Source organism: Mustela nigripes, chromosome 12 (genome assembly GCF_022355385.1).
Source record: "Mustela nigripes isolate SB6536 chromosome 12, MUSNIG.SB6536, whole genome shotgun sequence".
NCBI classification, from domain to species: Eukaryota; Metazoa; Chordata; class Mammalia; order Carnivora; family Mustelidae; genus Mustela; species Mustela nigripes.
The window spans coordinates 113,915,357-113,934,604 of NC_081568.1; the positions used below are offsets into that span (position 1 = coordinate 113,915,357).

At 40.0% G+C, this 19,248-nt stretch overlaps 1 protein-coding gene across 1 annotated transcript in view; it reads left to right on the forward strand.

Moving 5' to 3' along the window:
* Positions 1–19,248, forward strand: part of ADGRV1 (adhesion G protein-coupled receptor V1) — a 527,902-nt gene that overhangs the window by 449,313 nt on the left and 59,341 nt on the right. The window contains exon 88 of the mRNA XM_059416383.1: positions 15,434–15,555. Coding sequence (XP_059272366.1) covers positions 15,434–15,555 — 122 coding nt within the window. The remainder of the gene's footprint in view (positions 1–15,433; positions 15,556–19,248) is intronic.

Genomic DNA, 19,248 nt, shown 5'->3' on the forward strand with positions numbered 1-19,248 from the left:
CCTTACAACCAGTTCCAAGAGGCCACTCCTTCCAATTAATAGGATGTCAAAAATATTTGTGCTCCCTTCCGTAAGGTTACAATGTCCGTGGGTAATGATTTTGCCTATTTTTAAATCTATGCTTCTTGCTTTCACAACCCTTTCCTTATTCATGTTCCTGTGGTTCCCATTTCTCAGGCTAGCCTCCCTTCCTAGATCAGTTTCCCTCTCCACAACTCTCTCTGAACACAACCTCTGTCTGTCTGTCTCTGTTCCTTACTCCTTATTCTTTATTCTCACTCTGACCTCCTTTCCTTTGACCCTGTGACGGGACAGTCTAAGAATATTTTCACAAAGTTCTTTTGATTTCTTCACCAACTTGGCTCCCTCCTTAAGTGACTTCGTCAATCACCAGTCTAGTCTGTGCTGCGCGGTTCTCTTCCTTTTATTAACCAATTAGTCTACACTGTAATGGATAGTAGTTTATTCTAAGTAACCTTAACTGAGCCACCTCTGCTTCTCAAAAATCCTTTGGATTATCTTTCATTGATTCTTTTTTTTTCCTTTTCTTAAGATTGTATTTATTTGACACAGAGAGAGAGCAGGAGAGCACAAGCAGGGGGAGTGGCAGAGGGAGAGGGAGAAGCAGGCTCCCCGCCGAGCAGGGAGCCCCGCCTCTGTCTGTCTGTCTCTGTTCCTTACTCCTTGTTCTTTATTAAGGGGCTTAATCCCAGGCCCCTGGAATCATGACCTGAGCTGAAGGCAGTCACTTAACCACCTGAACCACCCAGGCATCCCCCTTGCTTTTTTTAAAAAAAAATATAATGTATTCTTTGCTTCAGGGGTACAGGTCTGTGAATCATCAGTCTTAAACAACTCACAGCACTCACCAGAGCACATACCCTCCCCAATGTCCCTAACCCAGCCACCCTAGCCCTCCCCCCTTCCCACCCCCCAGCAACCCTCCATTTGTTTCCCAAGATTAAGAGTCTCTTATGGTTTGTCTCCCTCCCCAGTCCCATCTTGTTTCATTTCTCCCCCAACCCCCTACAACACCCCCCCACCCTGCCTCTCAAATTCCTCATATCAGAGAGATCATATGATAATTATCCTTCTCTGATTGACTCATTTCCCTTAAGTAATCTTTGGAACAGAACCCTTAAGTTTTGCACCTGTTACTGTCTAGTCTCACTCTCTCTCCAAAGCATAGACAACATGATGTTGTCTCAGTCACCTGCCCTTATTTTTATCTGATCATTTATCTTTGTTGTCTCCCTTCTTTGCCACTTTCCTGCCATTTTAGGTAAGGCAGTAAATAACTCATTTTCACCAAAGCCAACCCTCCCAATTGTGCCCTTCTTCTGTTTTCCCTTTTCTTGGCACTTGCTTCATTAAATTTTCCACAGTTGCCTTACATCTTAAATCCCTCTCTCTCTCTCTCTCTCTCTCTCTCCTCTGTGTCTTTCCTCTTCATCTAAGAACAAGCATCACTTCCACTGTCTTAAAAGAACTTAACTTATAATGCCTTATCAAGTTACTTCCCTGCCTCTCTCCTGTACCAAACAGCTGCTGCTGCTGCTGCTGCTGCTGCTGCTGCTGCTGCTGCTGCTTCTTCTTCTTCTTCTTTTTAAGAGTTAGGGAGGGGCAGAGAATCTCGAGCAGGCTCCTGGATGCCCAGTGTGGAGCAGACGCAGGACTCAATCCCATGACCCTGAGATCATGACTTGAGCCAAATCAAGAGTCCAATGCTTACCTGACTGAGCCATCCAGGTGCCCCACTGACCAACTTCTTGAACAATACTACCTGTACTCTTCACCCTCAGTTCACTGCTAAGCCTCGACAGTATCTTGCTTATTGTCTTTAATTCATCACCTATAACCTTGGACAACAAAGCTGCTGACCTCTCCTCTCTAATGTCCTTATCCTTACACTTATGCATAGATGAGTACTGATAACTACCCTTCCCCGAAGAGTGCCATCTCCTTTGGTTTTTATGATACTCTCTCTTTTTCTCCCCCTGGTAAATCTTGTGTCTCAGAACTCTGGGTTGTATATGTTTTCCAGGGATTGCCTTTGCCTTTTTCATTATCATAGTGGTAATTTTCAAATCTGTCATCTTGAGCCCAACTTTTCTTCCCAGTTTCTTCCCTGCCTGTCCTCTCCTTGAGAATAATACCTTGTCCTCAAGAAATAGAAACATTTTCTTCAGCTTTGCTCCTCTGTCTGCCCAACGCCTCTGATCTCTCTCTCTCTCTCTCTTATTCTTTCTCCTTCTTCCTTTTTTTTCTTTCTTTTAATCCTTTTCTGATTTTCCTAACCTGAAGCCGGTGTAATTTCTTTAACTCCAGTCATAGACTTTTGGGTCAGTAGCTGTCCAATCTGACTGATCATCAATATCAGACTTTCAGAGTAGTGCTGGCTGAGTCAGTCAGTAGAGCATGTGACTCTTGAACTTGGGATTGTGAGTTCAAGCCCCAATTTGGGTATAGGCTGATTTAGAAAAAGGAGAGAGAGAGACTTTCAAAAATTATGGCTTAATAAGGGGTGCCTGGGTGGCTCAGTCAGTTAAGTGTCCAACCCCTGATCCCAGCTCAAGTCATAATCTCAGGGTCATGAGAAATTCCCTCCCTCTGGAAATTCCCAGCTGCTGGAAATTCCCTCCCTCTGCCCCTCTCTCCCTCCCTCTCCCCACCTCACACTCTCTCTCTCCTTCAAATAAATAAGCCTTTTTAAAAAAAACTTATGGTTTAATGAGTCTCCCTGCAGACTTACTGAATTAGAGTCTTCAGTGATCACATTCTAATACTTGTATAATTTTTTTAAAGTTTCTCATTGTTTTCTAACTGAGGGGTGTAACTGTAGATCCTAAGTCTGAAATATTCTGTGTCTGTTCCATTCTTTCCCTTGTGGGGGCTCTCATCTGCCCTCCCCTTACCTCAGGCCCTCACTATCTCCCTTTCTGACCGCAGCGGTCGTTGCCTAACCAGTGCCCTTGCGAACAGCATTCTCTCTGCCAATCTCTTTCTTTCCTAGGAGATGAAGTTTGCTGTAGATAAGGCCACACCCCTTTCACAGAAATTTTAAGTGGCTTTCATTTCCTATAAAATAACTCTGTTTTTGCTGAACCTAGACCACACGATGCCTCATGACCCAGTGTTACAAACATTTTTTTTCATTAAGCACATTCACTGACCTTTAATTCCAATCAAAAGGACTAATTTACCCTAATTCATGCATTTGCCTTTTTTGCCTCTTTTTAACTATATCCAATACCTTAATCTCAATATTTACATGTTCAAAGAGAGCTCAGCTTCAAGTCCCAGCTAAAATTTCTTATCCCTTTCAAAGACCTTGGTGATAACTATCAAAGGTGGGTAACTGAAGCTTTCCCTGTGTTTTTATTTAACTTTGTCTCTCTCTTCTAACATGTATCTTCTACCTTTTATTATACTGTGTGTGTGTGTGTGTATAGTATTTGAGAGAGTATCTATATCTAATTCATCCTCTTACCTGTCACATTTTATCTCATACTTTTTTTTATTTTTTATTAACATGTAAGGTATTATTAGCCTCGGGGTACAGGTCTATGAATCATCAGGCTTGTACTCTTCACAGCTCTTCACCATAGCACATACCCTCTCCAGTGTCCATAACCCCACCACCCTCTCCCTACCCTCCCTCCACCACCCTCAGTTTGTTTTGAGACATTAAGAGTCTCTTAAGATTTGTCTCCCTCCTGATCCCACCTTGTTTCATTTTTTCCTTGCCTACCCCTCAAACCCCCCACATTGCCTCTTAAATTCCTCATATCAGGGAGATCATATGATAATTGTCTTTCTCTGATTGACTTATTTCACTAAGCATAATGTCCTCTAGTTCCATCCGCGTCGTCACAAATGACAAGATTTCATTTCTTTTGATGGCTGCATAGTATTCCATTGTGTATATATACCACATCTTCTTGATCCATTCATCTGTTGATGGACATCTAGGTTTTTTCCATAGTTTGTCTATTCTGGACATTGCTGCTATAAACATTTGGGTGCACATGCCCCTTCAGATCACTACATTTATATCTTAAGGGTAAATACCCAGTAGTACAATTGCTGGGTCATAGGGTTGCTCTGTTTTCAACTTTTTGAGGAAATTCCATGCTGTTTTTCAGAATATCTCATACATTTTTGATGTTTGCTAAAACAAAATTCTTGAATAACAAGCAATGGCCAATATCTAAGTGTTCTGCATTTCAACCATTAAATCCTCACTGGATACAGAGAAAGTTATTTAGGAGATCATTTTACAGAGGAGGAACATGTGTCTCAAAACAGTGAAGTAACTAACCAAGGTCACACAGCTAGTAAATGGCCTTCAAGTAATCTGACTCCTGAGTCCAGGCTCAGAGCTGCAGTTCTGCCTTTTTTATATGAATAAATCACACTCAGTCAACCTCAGTGCATGCTTTTTTAAAAAATGTAATTTGCCAAGGGCCCATATTCAAAACAGATCTTTTTCTTTTAATTGAATTTGACAGAAGCAAATTATAAAATTTATTATCAGTAACATTCAGGAAAGCAAATGATGTGATTTATAATTAGGATGCATCAACCTCCAGAAAGAAGTCAAAATTGGATTGTAGGAAAGACTGAAGGAGTTGAAAAGCAGTTTAAAGCCCTGTTGTACAGTTCTATAAAGATAATGTCAGTTGGTGTGGTTATAAATTGACAAGTAATAGAAATGAACAATTTTTGATCCTTATACTCATTTAATTATACAATCTCTAAGAAGTGTGGTGTTTTTGCAAATAAACACTCAATCTCTGGTTATAGTAAAGCTACTTTACCAACAAGGAAAAAAATAATTTTTTTTTTTTACAAATGTGTTTCACAAACACTGTTAACAGGATAAACTCTACCTGGTTTTTTTTTTTTTTTTTCCTACCTGGTTTTTAAAAAAATGAATAGAAACAAATAAAAAATGTAGCAAGATCTGTCTAGTCTATAAATATGGAATAAAAAATGTAAAAAAAAAAGATGAAATCAAATAGTAAAAATGTCTCCTTTTGAGGGCTTGGGAAGCCCAGTGACCTAAAAAAATTATATGGCTGCTCGTTAGTCTGATCTACTAAGGCCAAGGGGTGGTATCTAAAATTAAATAAAATTCCAATTTTATTTCATTCTTTCTTTTTCCCCCCCTGAGGAAGATACATTTAATTTTTTTTTAATTTTCTATTTGAGTATGTTCCACACAATGTTATGTTAGTTTCAGGTTCACAATATAGTGATTCAGCATCTGTCTACATTATGCTGTGCCTTTTATTCCCATGATTTATTCATCCCATAAAGTGGAAGTCTGTACTTCCTACTTCCCTCCACCCATTCTGCACACCCTCCCACACCCCTCCCTTCTGGCAACCATTAGTTCTCAGTATTTATAGGTTTGATTCTGCTTTTATTTGTATGCTTATTCATTGATTTGTTTTTTAGACTCCTAAATATAAATTAAATCCTATGTCTTTCCCAGCCTGACTTATTTCACTTAGCATACTACCCTCTAGGTCCATCTGTGTTGTTGCAAATGGCAAGATCTCATCCTTTTTATGGCTATGTAGTATTCCATTGTGTGTATGTATGTGTGTGTGTATATATACACACCTCACATCTTCTTTATCCAATGATCTCACTCTTAGGAAAAGAAGTGGAAACATAGTTTTAATTAGAGTGATAGTGTCTAACTTACAGTTGCCACTAATATCTGACGCCTGTGAACCACTGTAACCATTAGCAATTTGAATTCCAGGTGAAAGAGGATAAAAAGAGAAAAAAAGCTAGAATTAAGATCTCACAAATTTTAAGGTCTACATATGACATTGACAGACAAATAAATGTACAAACACTTTAATGGTATATCATTGGGTAAAAATCACTTTGATCAAATTACTTTGATCACTAATATATAAATATTGTAAGTATAGGTATTACTGTTTTTTTGGACAACCTCCTTCTGCAAAAATGATACACATGGTATTTTTTCTGGAAACTGCCTTTCTTTCTTAACATGGTAGTTCCCCTTTTTTTCTATGTAAGGGCTTGGTCTTAAGGTTGTTTGGTAAGAATGAGTAGTAAGATACTAGTTTACTTCCACATGGATAAAACTCCTAGCCACACCTGTGGGTACTATACCATTGCTTAAATGAACACTGACAAACCTGTGTATTACACACATATCATACCAGTTTATGGTCTGTTATTATTGTATATTCCCGAAAACAGCTCTGTCTATGGGTTTGGTGTTAGTTTTCTTGGATTACAGTCATAGCTATTTAACAACAGAATAATATCCCCAAAGCTTTTATGAAATATATTACATTATTTAAAAGACCAGACAATGCCCTGATAATCTTACAGCTATAGGGAGAAAAAAATGCAATTAATCATATTGACAAAGAAGATTGAAAAGATTAACTCAAGTACACTTTTTAGAGTAATGACATGGCAAGAGAAATAAAAAGAAAATAAAAATTTAAATTTCTGTTCCAGTTTTGCAATATAATAACCAGAGAACCGAATTAAAAGAAATAAGTGTGAGGTCAACTGGCATTTATCCAGGTTGAGGGTCTACCAGAAAACAGCTCTAGAACTGACATATTTAACACACTGTAAAAATATTTTCTTGAACACATCTTTAGTATTTATTTTTATGAGACATTGTGTCAGAATTGACTCAAGACTTCAGCGTTGAATTTGAGCCTGTTAAATCTTAATGACTGCCATGTGATGTCCTATCAAACCATCTATAAAACATAACTAGCTATTCATGGCCAAATACATAGTAACCTAATTTCCAAAAATTATGAGGCCATATAGTAAGATTCAAAATATAGATGTAGGCAGGTTGAAAGACGTATTGTATATTTTCATAGTATTATAAAAGCTAAGTGTGTTGGAAATTGCTGTTCAGTGCCTGAGCATGCCTGGAGATGAGTGTTTTGAACTCTTTAACGGCTGAGTAACTGGTAATGTAGTCAGAAAACTAGGTTAAGCCAATCCTTGGTTGTTAGCTGGCTGGCCTCATGCTTGTTTAAGGTCTCCTAAAAACTTTTGTCGTAATGTCATTTTGTAAAATAATAATGAAGTATGTTAAAAATTACTATGTTGGCTGTGAACCCAAACGATAATTCTTCCCATAGTTCTGAGACATTTTCCTCACAAGAAGAAAACAAACCATTTAACCTTTTCCTTGAGTATCACAGACCTATTTGACTCCCCTCAGTAGGATATTATCTAGCAACTTTGAAGCACATGGTTCAAATGGAATTACTCTAATAACAGTTTGTGCAAGGTCCATGTGGGTATGTCTCATCTAACTTGATTATTCTCCTTAGATTCAAAATTATAGTCTGCAAATTGAAAATTATATATAGCTTTTGCAAAGCGAGACCATAATTCTAGGCTTTTACTGTTTTTATTTTTTTCATTCCCAATAAATCACACTCGAAGTAGGCCTGACACTGGACTGTCCTTTAGCATCCAGGAAAGCCCTAAGTCAGCTGTTGACGGAGTTCCACCATTTAGGTTCTCAGCAGACCTTGAGACTCCTCTGAAAATTTGTTCACATCCCTCCTCTTTACCCATGGAAAATAAACTCTAGGCCAGTATTGATCAGCTCTCTTCTCTTGCCTGAAGATCCAGGTTTTCACCTGAGCACATCCTTCCCAATTAGCCTTGCTTCTTTCATATCTCAGTAAGGGTCAGGCTATAATCCATGCCAGAAAGGGGTGGGGGTGGTCCTCCACTATCGGTGATGTTTACTGTACCCACTTTATGTCTCAGATGTCCTATGGGCTACTTAAATTACCTTCCAGAGTAGAAATTTACAGTTGTGAGTCACAATGCATTGGGGAGACTCATTGCCAGCATTTTTAAGTGGGGTGGGATGGGTTAGACTAGCAAAGGGAGGAGAGGAGGGAGGAAGGGCGCCGGGGGAGGAGGGGGGCGGATAGAAGACACTGAGAGGTCCAGTTTAAATACGCTGGTCAGGAAGCTTTCAGTGATGGTTTGGATGTGGTGGAATTTACAGTCTGCCGTCTGAAAGCAACTGTCCTCCAAGAGTAATCTTCAGGCTCCGTCAGGTAAACAGAAGGGTCCTAGAGCTCAATGGGTTTGAGAAATTCGGGTTCAAAAAATGTTCAGCTTTTTTTTATTACGTGATTTTGGGGTTCTTTAAATATACAGGAAGGCACTGTGTAGAGCCATGCACTATTTCCTGAACTTGACTGAAGGCGTGACAGTCATGGGAATGAAGATGATAGTAGTAGGGCTTATCAAACATGTGCTTTGTGCCGGGCTCTGTGCCGATTGCTTTCTGTGTATGCTGTCCCCCTACATTCCCCCATGTGGTGTGGCATATGAGGGGCAAAGAGGCACGGGGCCAGTCTCTGGAAATGGGGGTACTAGTAGGCTAATAGGACTCAGAAGGAAGAGAGTTTAAGAGGAAGGATACTAAATTCAGCCTTGGATGGACTGAGCCTGAGATGCTTTGGGGATCTCCAGGCCTGGAGCTCTAGAGCTCAGGAGAGGTGGAGGTGCACATTTGGACATTGTTGTCCCTAAAGTGCTCTTTGAAAGAAAGTGACTATGGAGACTATAAATTTAGTAAGGATGGCAAAATAAAGTGAAGAACCTGGTACATAGCAGAGAGCAGAGATGTACAAAATCTAGCCTGTTGGAACAAACGTTTGAGAGCTCTTAAAACCCATCTGGAGAACAGGGAACCTATTCTGAGTCCTATGTCTCCTCTCTCCAGATATATTTATAAATGTTCGTAGATTTGTTATCTCTTCCACCTGTAGTATCCTCATGCTGATTTGGCAGTTCTGTGGAATCTATGTCCTGTTGTGTTCCTCTGTCACTTTAGGTTTATTTGCTGAGAACACTAGTGTGTGACTTGCATTGTGGGGTTAATGTTAACCCTTGTTGAGGAAGCTTAAGCACACAATTTATATATTCTCACCAAGAAATGGGTCAGATTCATGAAACTTGTTTGCCTCCAGGTATCTGTTAATTTCAGAATAACGGCCCATAATTTAGAAGTAAGGCCTTCTGATACCTTTTTTTCAATTACCTTTTTTTCTCGTTTAAAAATAATACATGCCTGTTGTTGGAAATAGCCCCATAAATATCTTAAATCTACGCATTATTTCACAGCTGTGTTCCTTGTTTTACATTGATGAGTTTGTTTTAGTAGCACATCCAAATTGTTAGAATCAGAAGGTCAGTGAGGTAAAATTAAAACAAGTACTTTAGAAGATTGTAAACACAGAATAAATTTCAGCCTCATGTAAATGAGGTGTGATTTCCATAATAAAGCCATTATTGTTGTCACTGGTGCATAGCAATAAAGTCAGGGCTGCAATTACAAAGAGAAGAAATAATACAGCACCATACTTTCTTTTAAAATGGCAATTAAATTCATTGAAATCATATTTTCCACTAAAAAATAAAAAGATTTTATGTATTCTCAATGGAATCTACAAAATCCCGGAAGTAGACTTTCTTAATGATAGCGGTACTAAATGACACATCCACTTGCTGATTTTTTTTCCTTTCCCCAAGTAATTTCTTTTACTAAAAGACTTTTCACACTACTTTGTCTACCACATTAACGACTCTTCGCTAATTTAAGTGTTTAAATTAAGTACTTTGAGAATTTGATTTTTTTTTCCTCTCTGTCATAGAACTTCATCTTAACACAAGCCTGCCTTTTTAAACATGGCCTTTAAAAAAAAAAAAAAAACTGTAGTAAAATATATATAACACAAAATTTACCATTTTAACCATTTTCAAATTTATAATCCAGTGGCAAAAAGTACATCCACAATGTTGTGCAATCATCAGTCCATCTGTTCATTGTGAGAAGTTTTTCATCAACTCAAACATAAACTCTATGCCCAATAAACAAACTTCCTATTCCCCATTTCTCCTAGCCCTGGTGACCTGTCTTCTACTTTCTGCCTAGATGAATTTGCCTACTTGAGGCACCTCATAAAAGTGCAACCATACAGTATTTGTCCTTTTGTGTCTAGCTCATTTTAAGATAATATTTTCAGGGGTGCCTGGGTGGGCTCAGTGGGTTAAGCCTCTGCCTTCAGCTCAGGTCATGATACCGGGGTCCTGGGATCGAGCCCCACATCAGGCTCTCCTTTCCACGGGGAACCTGCTTCCTCCTCTCTCTCTGCCTGCCTCTCTGCCTACTTGTGATTTCTGTCTGTCAAATAAATAAATAAAATATTTAAGAAAAAAAAAAGATAATGTTTTCAACATTCATCCATGTTGCAGCACATGTCAGAATGTCATTCCTTTTTTGAAGCTGAGTAATATTCCATCGTGTATATACAGGAGCAAGCATTTTCACTGCAAACATTTTCACTGCATAATTAATAGGCCATAAGGCAATTTGGCCATAAAAGATAAAGTCATGAGAAAGAAAAGAGGAGCTTCATTAAAAAGGATATCATGAAATATGAAAAGTGAATGACAAAATTTTAAAAGATTTTATTGTGAAATATGAAACCTTTGGATACATTTTATTTATTTATTTATTAAAAGATTTTATTTATTTATCTGACAGACAGAGATCACAAGTAGGCAGAGAGGCAGGCGGGGGGGGGGGGGGGAAGCAGGCTCCCTGCTGAGCAGAGAGCCCGATGTGGGGCTCCATCCCACTGGGATCATGTCCTGAGCTGTAGGCAGAGGCTTAACTACTGAGCCCCCCAGGCACCTCTTATTTATTTATTTTTAAGTAGGCTCCATGCCCAACATGGGACTTGACCTCTAGGAAACTGATATGATTTTCATTAAGTGTGGCATTAATTTTCATTGTACCGAATGGAAATCACAGTAGCTGTTAAACAACAACACGCCCCTCCCCCTTCATCACCACCACCCACTCCGAAACAGCCCTTCTCCTGTGGTAGTTACTCTACGCCCCAACGAGGATAAAGGTACCTGCTCAGTGGTGGATTAGGCATAAAGTTGATGAAGTTTAAGTTTTAGGGCCTCTCTCTTGCATAAATCCCCTCTAAGATTCAATACCTAATTTTGCTTTGGCAATTCTTATTTTTTAAAGTAGGCCCTGCAAGTTTTATAAACTTCAGGCCCACAAAATCTGCATTTGTCTCTGGATATGTTTCTTCTATCTGAAATCGTGTACTCATCATTGTTGTACTGCTGGGAAACCAGCCTAGGATCTGTTGTTCAGTATACTGAGTTATTTATGACTGGCTTTCTTCCTTGCAGAGTTTCTGGTCTGGGGTGCCAAGCTACCACGCTTTTCTGTGGAGTTCCAGAGAAACCTAGGCCATGGGTGTTTCTAGTCAGTCCCAGTATGCTCTCTTGGCTCTCCCGCTGAGCTTTGTCAGCACACGGCACTTGTTTGGCTCTAGGCACTTTAGAGGAACATGCAGGCCAAGTTTTGAAAATCGGGTTCCTAGTTGTTCATGCAAAATACACATGTCCTTTTGTACTCTGCACAGAGCCATAAATAGAATTCTGTACTTACACAGTGGGAACAAAGAATGCAACTGCCAGACTTGATATCTAATCTTTAAAAAATTTAATGAGCATAGCATAGGAAGTTTCCTAAATATTAGGGTATCTTGTCATAAGTAAAAATGAGCCTCTGGCCTTTCATCAAATTGTATGATTTCATTAAACAAAAATAAATTTTTATAAAATTTAAATAAATCTTAATATATTCTTTCCTGTTCTGCTGCAAGGCATTAATGACAAAGGAATTATTTATATGTATAAACTATGTCTTTTAAAAAAATAAAAGATTTTATTTATTTATTTGACAGAGAGAGGGAGGGCGAGCACAAGCAGGGGAGCAGTAGGCAGAGGAAGAGGGCAGGGAGCCCAACGTGGGGCTCCATCCCAGGACCCCAGGATCATGACCTGAGACAAAGGCATTTAACTGCCTGAGCCTCCCAGGTGTCCCAGACTGTGTCTTATTCTTATTTTCTCTGTGAAGTTATAATAATAACTCAGACAATTCTATATTCTTTACGAAGGACCTATTTTGGGAAGATAGCAGCATAGTGTCCTCTTAAACCCTTTTTTCTCCTCAAAAAAGAAAGAATGCTCAGTTTCCCTGTTCCACCTCCCCTACCCCATTCCCTTTTCCTCCTTTCTCTTCTAGTGCTTTTCCTTTCCCTTCCCTCCCCAAAGAATCCCATCCTAAAACCATCCTCACAGTTACCATCTGCAGACAGGTCTTAAAGAATGGAATGCAGGAATCTCGTTCATTGCAAGGGGGACATCTATTGGGGGAGGGGGGTACAGCCCCACATGAGATGTCAAAACCCACATGTGCAAGGGAGGGGATTGTGATTGTGACCAGGAGACTGGTCACAATCAAATAGGGCAGTTGATCAAATAGGTAAATATATTAAGAATAATGAGAAATAGATTTCTTTTTTTTTTTTTTTTAAGATTTTATTTATTTATTTATTTGACAGAGGGAGAGAGGCCACAATTAGGCAGAGAGGCAGGCAGAAAGAGAGGAGGAACCAGTCTCCCCGCTGAGCAGAGAGCCCAATGTGGGGCTCAATCCCAGGACCCTGAGATCATGACCTGAGCCAAAGGCAGAGGCTTAACCCACTGAGCCACCCAGGTGTCCAAGAAATAGATACAACAGATAAGAGATTTATGAAAATTAAAAGGAAGAAAATTAGGATTAACCCTGTGGTTTTGGATTGAAATTAGATGTATTGGTGTGAACTGGTGCTGATGTTCATTTTATAGAGATAGATCCAGTGATCTAGATGTAAAGATCTAGATGTGTGTGTGCGTTCATACATGAACCTCCATATATTCTCTAGCTCTGTCTGCTGGGAAGGTTTAGGGGCAGAAACACTCCAATAATTATGAGCATACCTAGCACCCAGTCTTGGTTTCTAAATGCCATTCTCCCCAAAAAGAAGCCAGAACTGGATCAGGGAAGGTACAAGAGGAGTTTGAAACATCTTGTTGGACCATTGGGGCACCTGGGTGGCTCAGTGGGTTAAAGCCTCTGCCTTCGGCTCAAGTCACGATCCCAGGGTCCTGGGATCGAGCCCCACATCGGGCTCTCTGCTCAGCGGGGAGACTGGTTCCTCCTCTCTCTGCCTGCTTCTCTGCCTACTTGTGATCTGCCAAATAAATAAATAAATAAAATAAAGTCTTAAAAAAAAAAAAAGAAAGAACGAAAGAAAGAAACATCTTGTTGGACTTGAAATCAAGGAAGTACTTCCAGAATGATGAGGACATAACAAAAGGCTCAGAAACCATCTTGCCGGGGCTTCCATTAGTCAAATTTAGGATAATTTGGGACATCAACATGAAAATAATGGATAGTAACCCATTAAGTACATATGAGTCCATGTTTTAAAAATAAATAAATGAGTAAATTAAACATTCAATAAAGAAAGAGGTATTTATCCAGTTTCAAAGCAATCCCATATGAATACTTAATAATCACAAAGGAAAACAGACTAACTTCACAGTGGAGACGTATGCAGCCACTACCTTAATCAAGTGACCTGAATGAGTCGCCCAAGTCATGGGATGAATTGAATTTTTGTGCTACCCAACGGAATGCTATAAAAAGAGCCCAGCCTTCCTTCTGTGATTTCTGCCAAACTTTATAATCTGAATCACAGGAAAACATCAGATGAACTCAAATTTAAGGACTCTCTACAGGAAAAACTGACCGGTAGTCTTCAAAAGTATCAATCTTCAAATTCAAGTACACCCAGGTAGTGTTTGGGATTAAAGGTGAGGTAGAAGCATGTCAACCAGACCTTTCTGCTACAAAGGAGGTGATGGAAACAATGGACAAATCTTGAGTGGGATCTGAGGATGGCAGTAATAGATCAGCATTAATTTCCTGGTTTGGTGGTCCCATTGTGTTTATGTAGGAGAATGTCTTTGTAGAAAATATACATTAATGTTTTCAGAGAGGAAGGGCACCCAGGTGGCTCAGTCAGTTAAGTGTCCGACTCTTGATCTGGGGATTCTGAGTTCAAGCTACATATTTGGTGTAGAGATTATTACTACTAATCATAATAACAAACTTTAAAATGTTACTTTAAAAAATATATTAAAACATGGAGTATTCGGAGAGTGATGCAGGATTTAGTTGGCAACTTTAAAGTGGTTCAGTAAGAAAACAAACCTGTGTGGTCAAACTGTACTGGCGGCTCTTCTAAAAGGTCGAGAATGTTTCAAAATAAAAGCTTTAAATTGCTAAGGTTGGGTTATTTGATTCTTCTGATTTCCAGAGGACATGTAGATTCCAGGCAGTAAGTGGTAATGGTGGGTGTATATGGACCTTGAGGTCTGTCCTAAGAGTTGTCAGTGTGGTCCATCCTTTTGTCTTTCAACAGCTTGAAATGTGCTTATTTGTAGCTACTATGATCTGATTCACTTTCCAAATCTTATATTGCTTGTGATTTCAATGTTAAAATACCCTTTTTAAGGTTATTATTCTATAACGCACATGTCAATGACAAAAGACAAGGGTAATGAAGTCCTTGGCCCTGAAGAAATCTGTCCTGAAAACTACTGAAATAAATGGCATGAGAAACAATGGGTAGACTAAACTCAGTGTTGGTAATAGCAAACCCATCACTTCATCTTTGCTCTAATGTTAGCTATAAAGTTTGGTGTCTTTTCTGTTAAAATGAGAGAGAGAGAGAGAGAGAGAGAGAGAGAGATGAGTATATCCTTTGCCATGATACACAAACTAGTATTTGTATCATTTCTGTTTTAAAATGTCGGGTTAGGAGCACCTGGGTGGCTCAGTCAGTTAAGTGTCTGCCTTCGGTTCAGGTCCTGATCCCCAGGTCCTGGCTTTGAGTCCTGCCTCATACTCTCTGCCAGCAAAGAGCCTGCTTCTCCCTCTCCCTGGGCCTGCCGCTCTGCCTGCTTGTGCTCGCTCTCTATCTTTGTCTCTCTGTCAAGTAAATAAATAACATTTTTAAATAAATTTTTAAAAAGTGGAGTTAAACTACTCTAATTTCGGGAGCACACCACTGCCTGCCTTTTCCTGGTGGAGAGCGCTTCAGGGGGATTTACCTGGGGTTGAAATGTGATTGCATCTCTGTAATTGTTCATGGCGCTTCCTGAACAGTCCAGCAGGTGGTAGTCTAGGAGAGGCACAGTTCTCATTCTTCCCCACCCCCCCACCCCCCTTGCTTACCAGCAAAACAGAAAGAACGTAGACTCAGCAACGTGCCTTCTCCTCTCTGGCAAAAGAATGGGATTTCCAAGGTTGTTCTTTCAAAATGGGTACTTCGGCATACACAAGAAGAAGTATCACAAGAAGAGAGCCAATATGAATCTGTGTGTTTGTGTGTATGTGTGACTATGCAGTACACCAAAGCTCAAAAAATATATATATTTTTTTAATTTCTAGAAATTCCACTGGTTTTATATCTCTTTGGCCTGATTTCTGTGACATGGCTTTGGGGAGGCCTGCACATGGCTTACAGACACTTCTGGATGTTGGTCCTCTTTGTCATTTTCAACAGTCTGCAGGTAAGCTTACAATCTGGTTATTGACGGCACATGTATCCTCGTGAACACCAGACCTGGAGTTTCAATGTCAAGGAATCAAGTGTCAACTCTTAGATGAATTCTTAAACACACCATGCAGAGTGGTAGAATAAAATGATGGGGGGGCTAAATCTTTAATAACTGAAATAAAGCTGGGCTTTTAACTTGCTGATTATACAGGTAGAAAAGACATAAAATATTTACCCTCCTTTATTTAGAGAATATCTAGGTAACTACAGAAAAATATTTCTCTTTCAGCAGGATTGATGTTTATAAACTTTTCAGGTGGTAGCCATGGAGGACCTGTGCACATATTTGGATGGTGGCTGTATCTAGAAGTTAGATCAATTGAGGAGTGAAATAGACACCAGTGTTCAAGCAGTCCACTCTCAAGTGAAATGAGAGTGGTTTGGTTCACTGAAAAATGATTGACATCCTCTAAGTCTGGCAATGCCCAGCTTAAATTAGTTTTGTGAGCGTGCTTGGATAGCATAACTAGAAATTATATAACTGGAGCAAAAATTAAAGCTGACTTTTTTAGTGCTTTTGTTAAAATGGAAAAAAGTTGTACCCTGAAATTAACAAATGGAACAAGTGAACTCATTTTCCTTACTTTCCAAAGTGAAAAGGTCTGTCCTGGACCAAAATAATTTCTTGAATTTACCAAAGATATCTCTAAACTCAAGTCCCTCTTTTGACCACCATCTTGCCAGGAACATGTGTAGAAAAAACATGTAGAAAAACATGTGTTCTACACATGTGTAGAAAAAACATGTGTATCATTGGGATGATAGCATACAACTAAAATAAGACTCAAAGCAAATTTCGGTTTAATTTTAAGGTGATGATTTAGTTAGTGACACCCTCTCTTCCAGCAGGATGCCTAATCAAATCATAATATGGATTTAGGAAGGGCAAAAATACAAAGTAACTTGGAAGTTTGGCATCAAGTCGACACAAGTAGATACACGGACATCTCTTTATAGCCATAGTGAGAATCAAGTGCCTGCTCCTAGCACACTGTGTTCGTGCTTCCCGTACCAGGATGAAGGTGACAGGCCTGCTCCACGAGAATGTGATGATTCAAGAGAGTAAACAGTCACTAGTGAGAGCACACTGTGGCAGGTGCTGTGCAAACAAAATGTTGTTAGGAGCTGAGTGAAGGGCCTGTTTATTCCCACCTGTGCTGGTCTTTGAGATGAGCCCCAGAAGTGAGCCATTCAGGTCAGAGGCCCTGTCTGGTCACCTTTGAATCCCTAAGACCTAGGGGAGCCAGCACCAAGGTCCCCACTGACAGCCTGCAGATGTATTATTTGGTGGACCCACAACAGTACACTGAACAGTGTTTTAAGTAATTTAATATTTGTGGCAGACCTTTAAAATTGAGAAATTTCACATAAAAACTTGAATTTCTGACTTTTCTTTAATGGCCGTACCTGCTTGGCAGCAGTTCTCCAGTCCTAAGTAGATGCTGCCCCCCTTGAAATGGGGCATGTGACCTTAAAAGACGCGATCTACTACATTCATTCATTTCACCTGCCCTTGAGTTTGTGACACCTTTAATGCTGATTAACTAAGTGGAGAGTGTAGGGTTAGAGATGGGTATTTCAGGCAGGGAAACAGCATCAGCCTGGGCAGTGCAATGGGAAAGTGATACATCTTGCCAAGATTTAGCAAAGAGCTGGGAGGAGGGTGGGGAAGAAGAAGAGCTTTGCAGTTAGGAAGGTAGTCCTGGGAGCAGACACAGACATGGTAGGTTAAACTCCACGCCATGTTACCATGCTTGGAATGGGATGTTAAGCTTCAGCTTTTCAGCAGTGGGAAGCCATCAGAGTTGGAGTTTTTGTTTGTTTCGTTCTGATTTGCTTTTTATGTTTTGTGAGTTTTTAAATTTTTTAAATTTTGGTTAAGAATGACATCTATATACTACTTTTTAGAAAGGTAGCTGGAAACCGTGAGGAAGGTATTGAAATGTGGAACATCTCCAGTTGGGTGGGCTACTATCATATTCTAGCCCATAACGCTCTAGTGGCATACCTGGGAATAGAGAGTAGGTGACAGCTTTGAGGGCTATAGAGGTAACTATCAATGCAATTTGATTTACTGATGAAATATAGGAATGTAGAATATGAAAGAACAACTCAGGGCACCTGGGTAGCCCAGTTGGCTCTTGATTTCAGCTCAGGTCAGGATCTCAAGGTTGTGGGATGGGGCTCTATGTTGAGGACAGAGTCTGCTTGAGATTCTTCCCTCCCGTACTCACTCTCTCTCCACCTCTCTCAAATAAATAAAATCAGAAAGAAAGACAAACAAATGCCTGTCTCAAGGCAAATGCCTGGGAACCCACACCTTTAGTCAACATGAAGATCAGATCCAGCACAGGGTACTAGGAAATAGGCAGTAAGTTCGGTGAGTTGGCAAGATGTGGGAGAGATTAATAGTGCTACCAATATTTTAGGGGTGCCTGGGTGTCTCAGTAGGTTAAACATCTGCCTTTAGCTTCAGTCATGACCCTGGGTCCTAGGATCAGAGTCCCGATTCCGGCGCTCCGCTCAGTGGGGAGCCTGCTTCTCCCTCTCCCTCTGCCTGTTGCTGCCCCTGCTTGTGTGCTCGCTCTCTCTCTCTCTCTCTCTCTCTCGTCTCTCTCTCTCTCTTGCACTCTCTCTGACAAATAAAATCTTAGAAAAGAAAAGGGCTACCAATATTTTAGTTTACTGGGTACTGGAAGAGAGCTAGTGAAAGAGATTGTTAATGAAAGGGAACCAGGTTAGAATAGTTTGGAGCTGCTGGTAGAAAAGAAAGCTTCAAAAGAAAACAATACAAAATCTGTCCAGTGTAGCGAAGATAACTAGGATAGAGCTGAGGGCAGTGTAGTCTAGCGCAGTGCTCCCTGACTGTGGTTTGCATCAGAATCACATGGACAGCTGGCTGAAACACAGACTTCCTGATCCAGGAGGTCTGGGCAGACCCAAGAGTGTGCTTTTGTAACAAGTTCCCAGATGATGCTGATTCAGCTGGTCTAGGAACCACAGTCTGAGAACCAGTGCTGTAGTAAAGCATGATCCTAACTCCACCAGCCCATCTTACCTGGTTGACTCCGGCTGAGTCATGGATACAAATTGTTTTCTACTTTTACTTACTTCATTTATGAAATGGGAATAAAAACTACTTAGGATTATGGTATGATTTAATTAAGGGGCATAACAAATACAAAGCAATTGTAGATAACTTCGCATATAAGGAATAGTTACCTTTATTCAAGAAGTTTAATGAAGAATAAAGAGAAAGGAATAACTTAGGAAGGATGTTTGACTGATTCAAAGGAGATTTGTTTTGTTTCACTTGTGAAAAGAACTAACAAAGAAGGAGAAACTGACAAGTGGGGGAAAGACTCTGCTGGGGCCAGATCACAGACAGGGCAGGAAGAACGGAAGGGATGGAGGGTGGAGGTATTTCTCAGGCTGGGGAAGGAGGGGGAAAAAAGATAAACATGGAAAAAAACCACTTTAAATCTGGAAGTGTGGAAAGTTGGATTTTGCATCTAATGCCATCTCTTTTCTCTGAAAGTCAGGAAGCAAGGACATTTGCTGAGAAAAATGGGTTGAAAGCTCGAGCTAAAAACAGTAAAAAGTATGGAGCAGCTTCTAGGCAGAAAGTAAATAGCAACGTATGGTG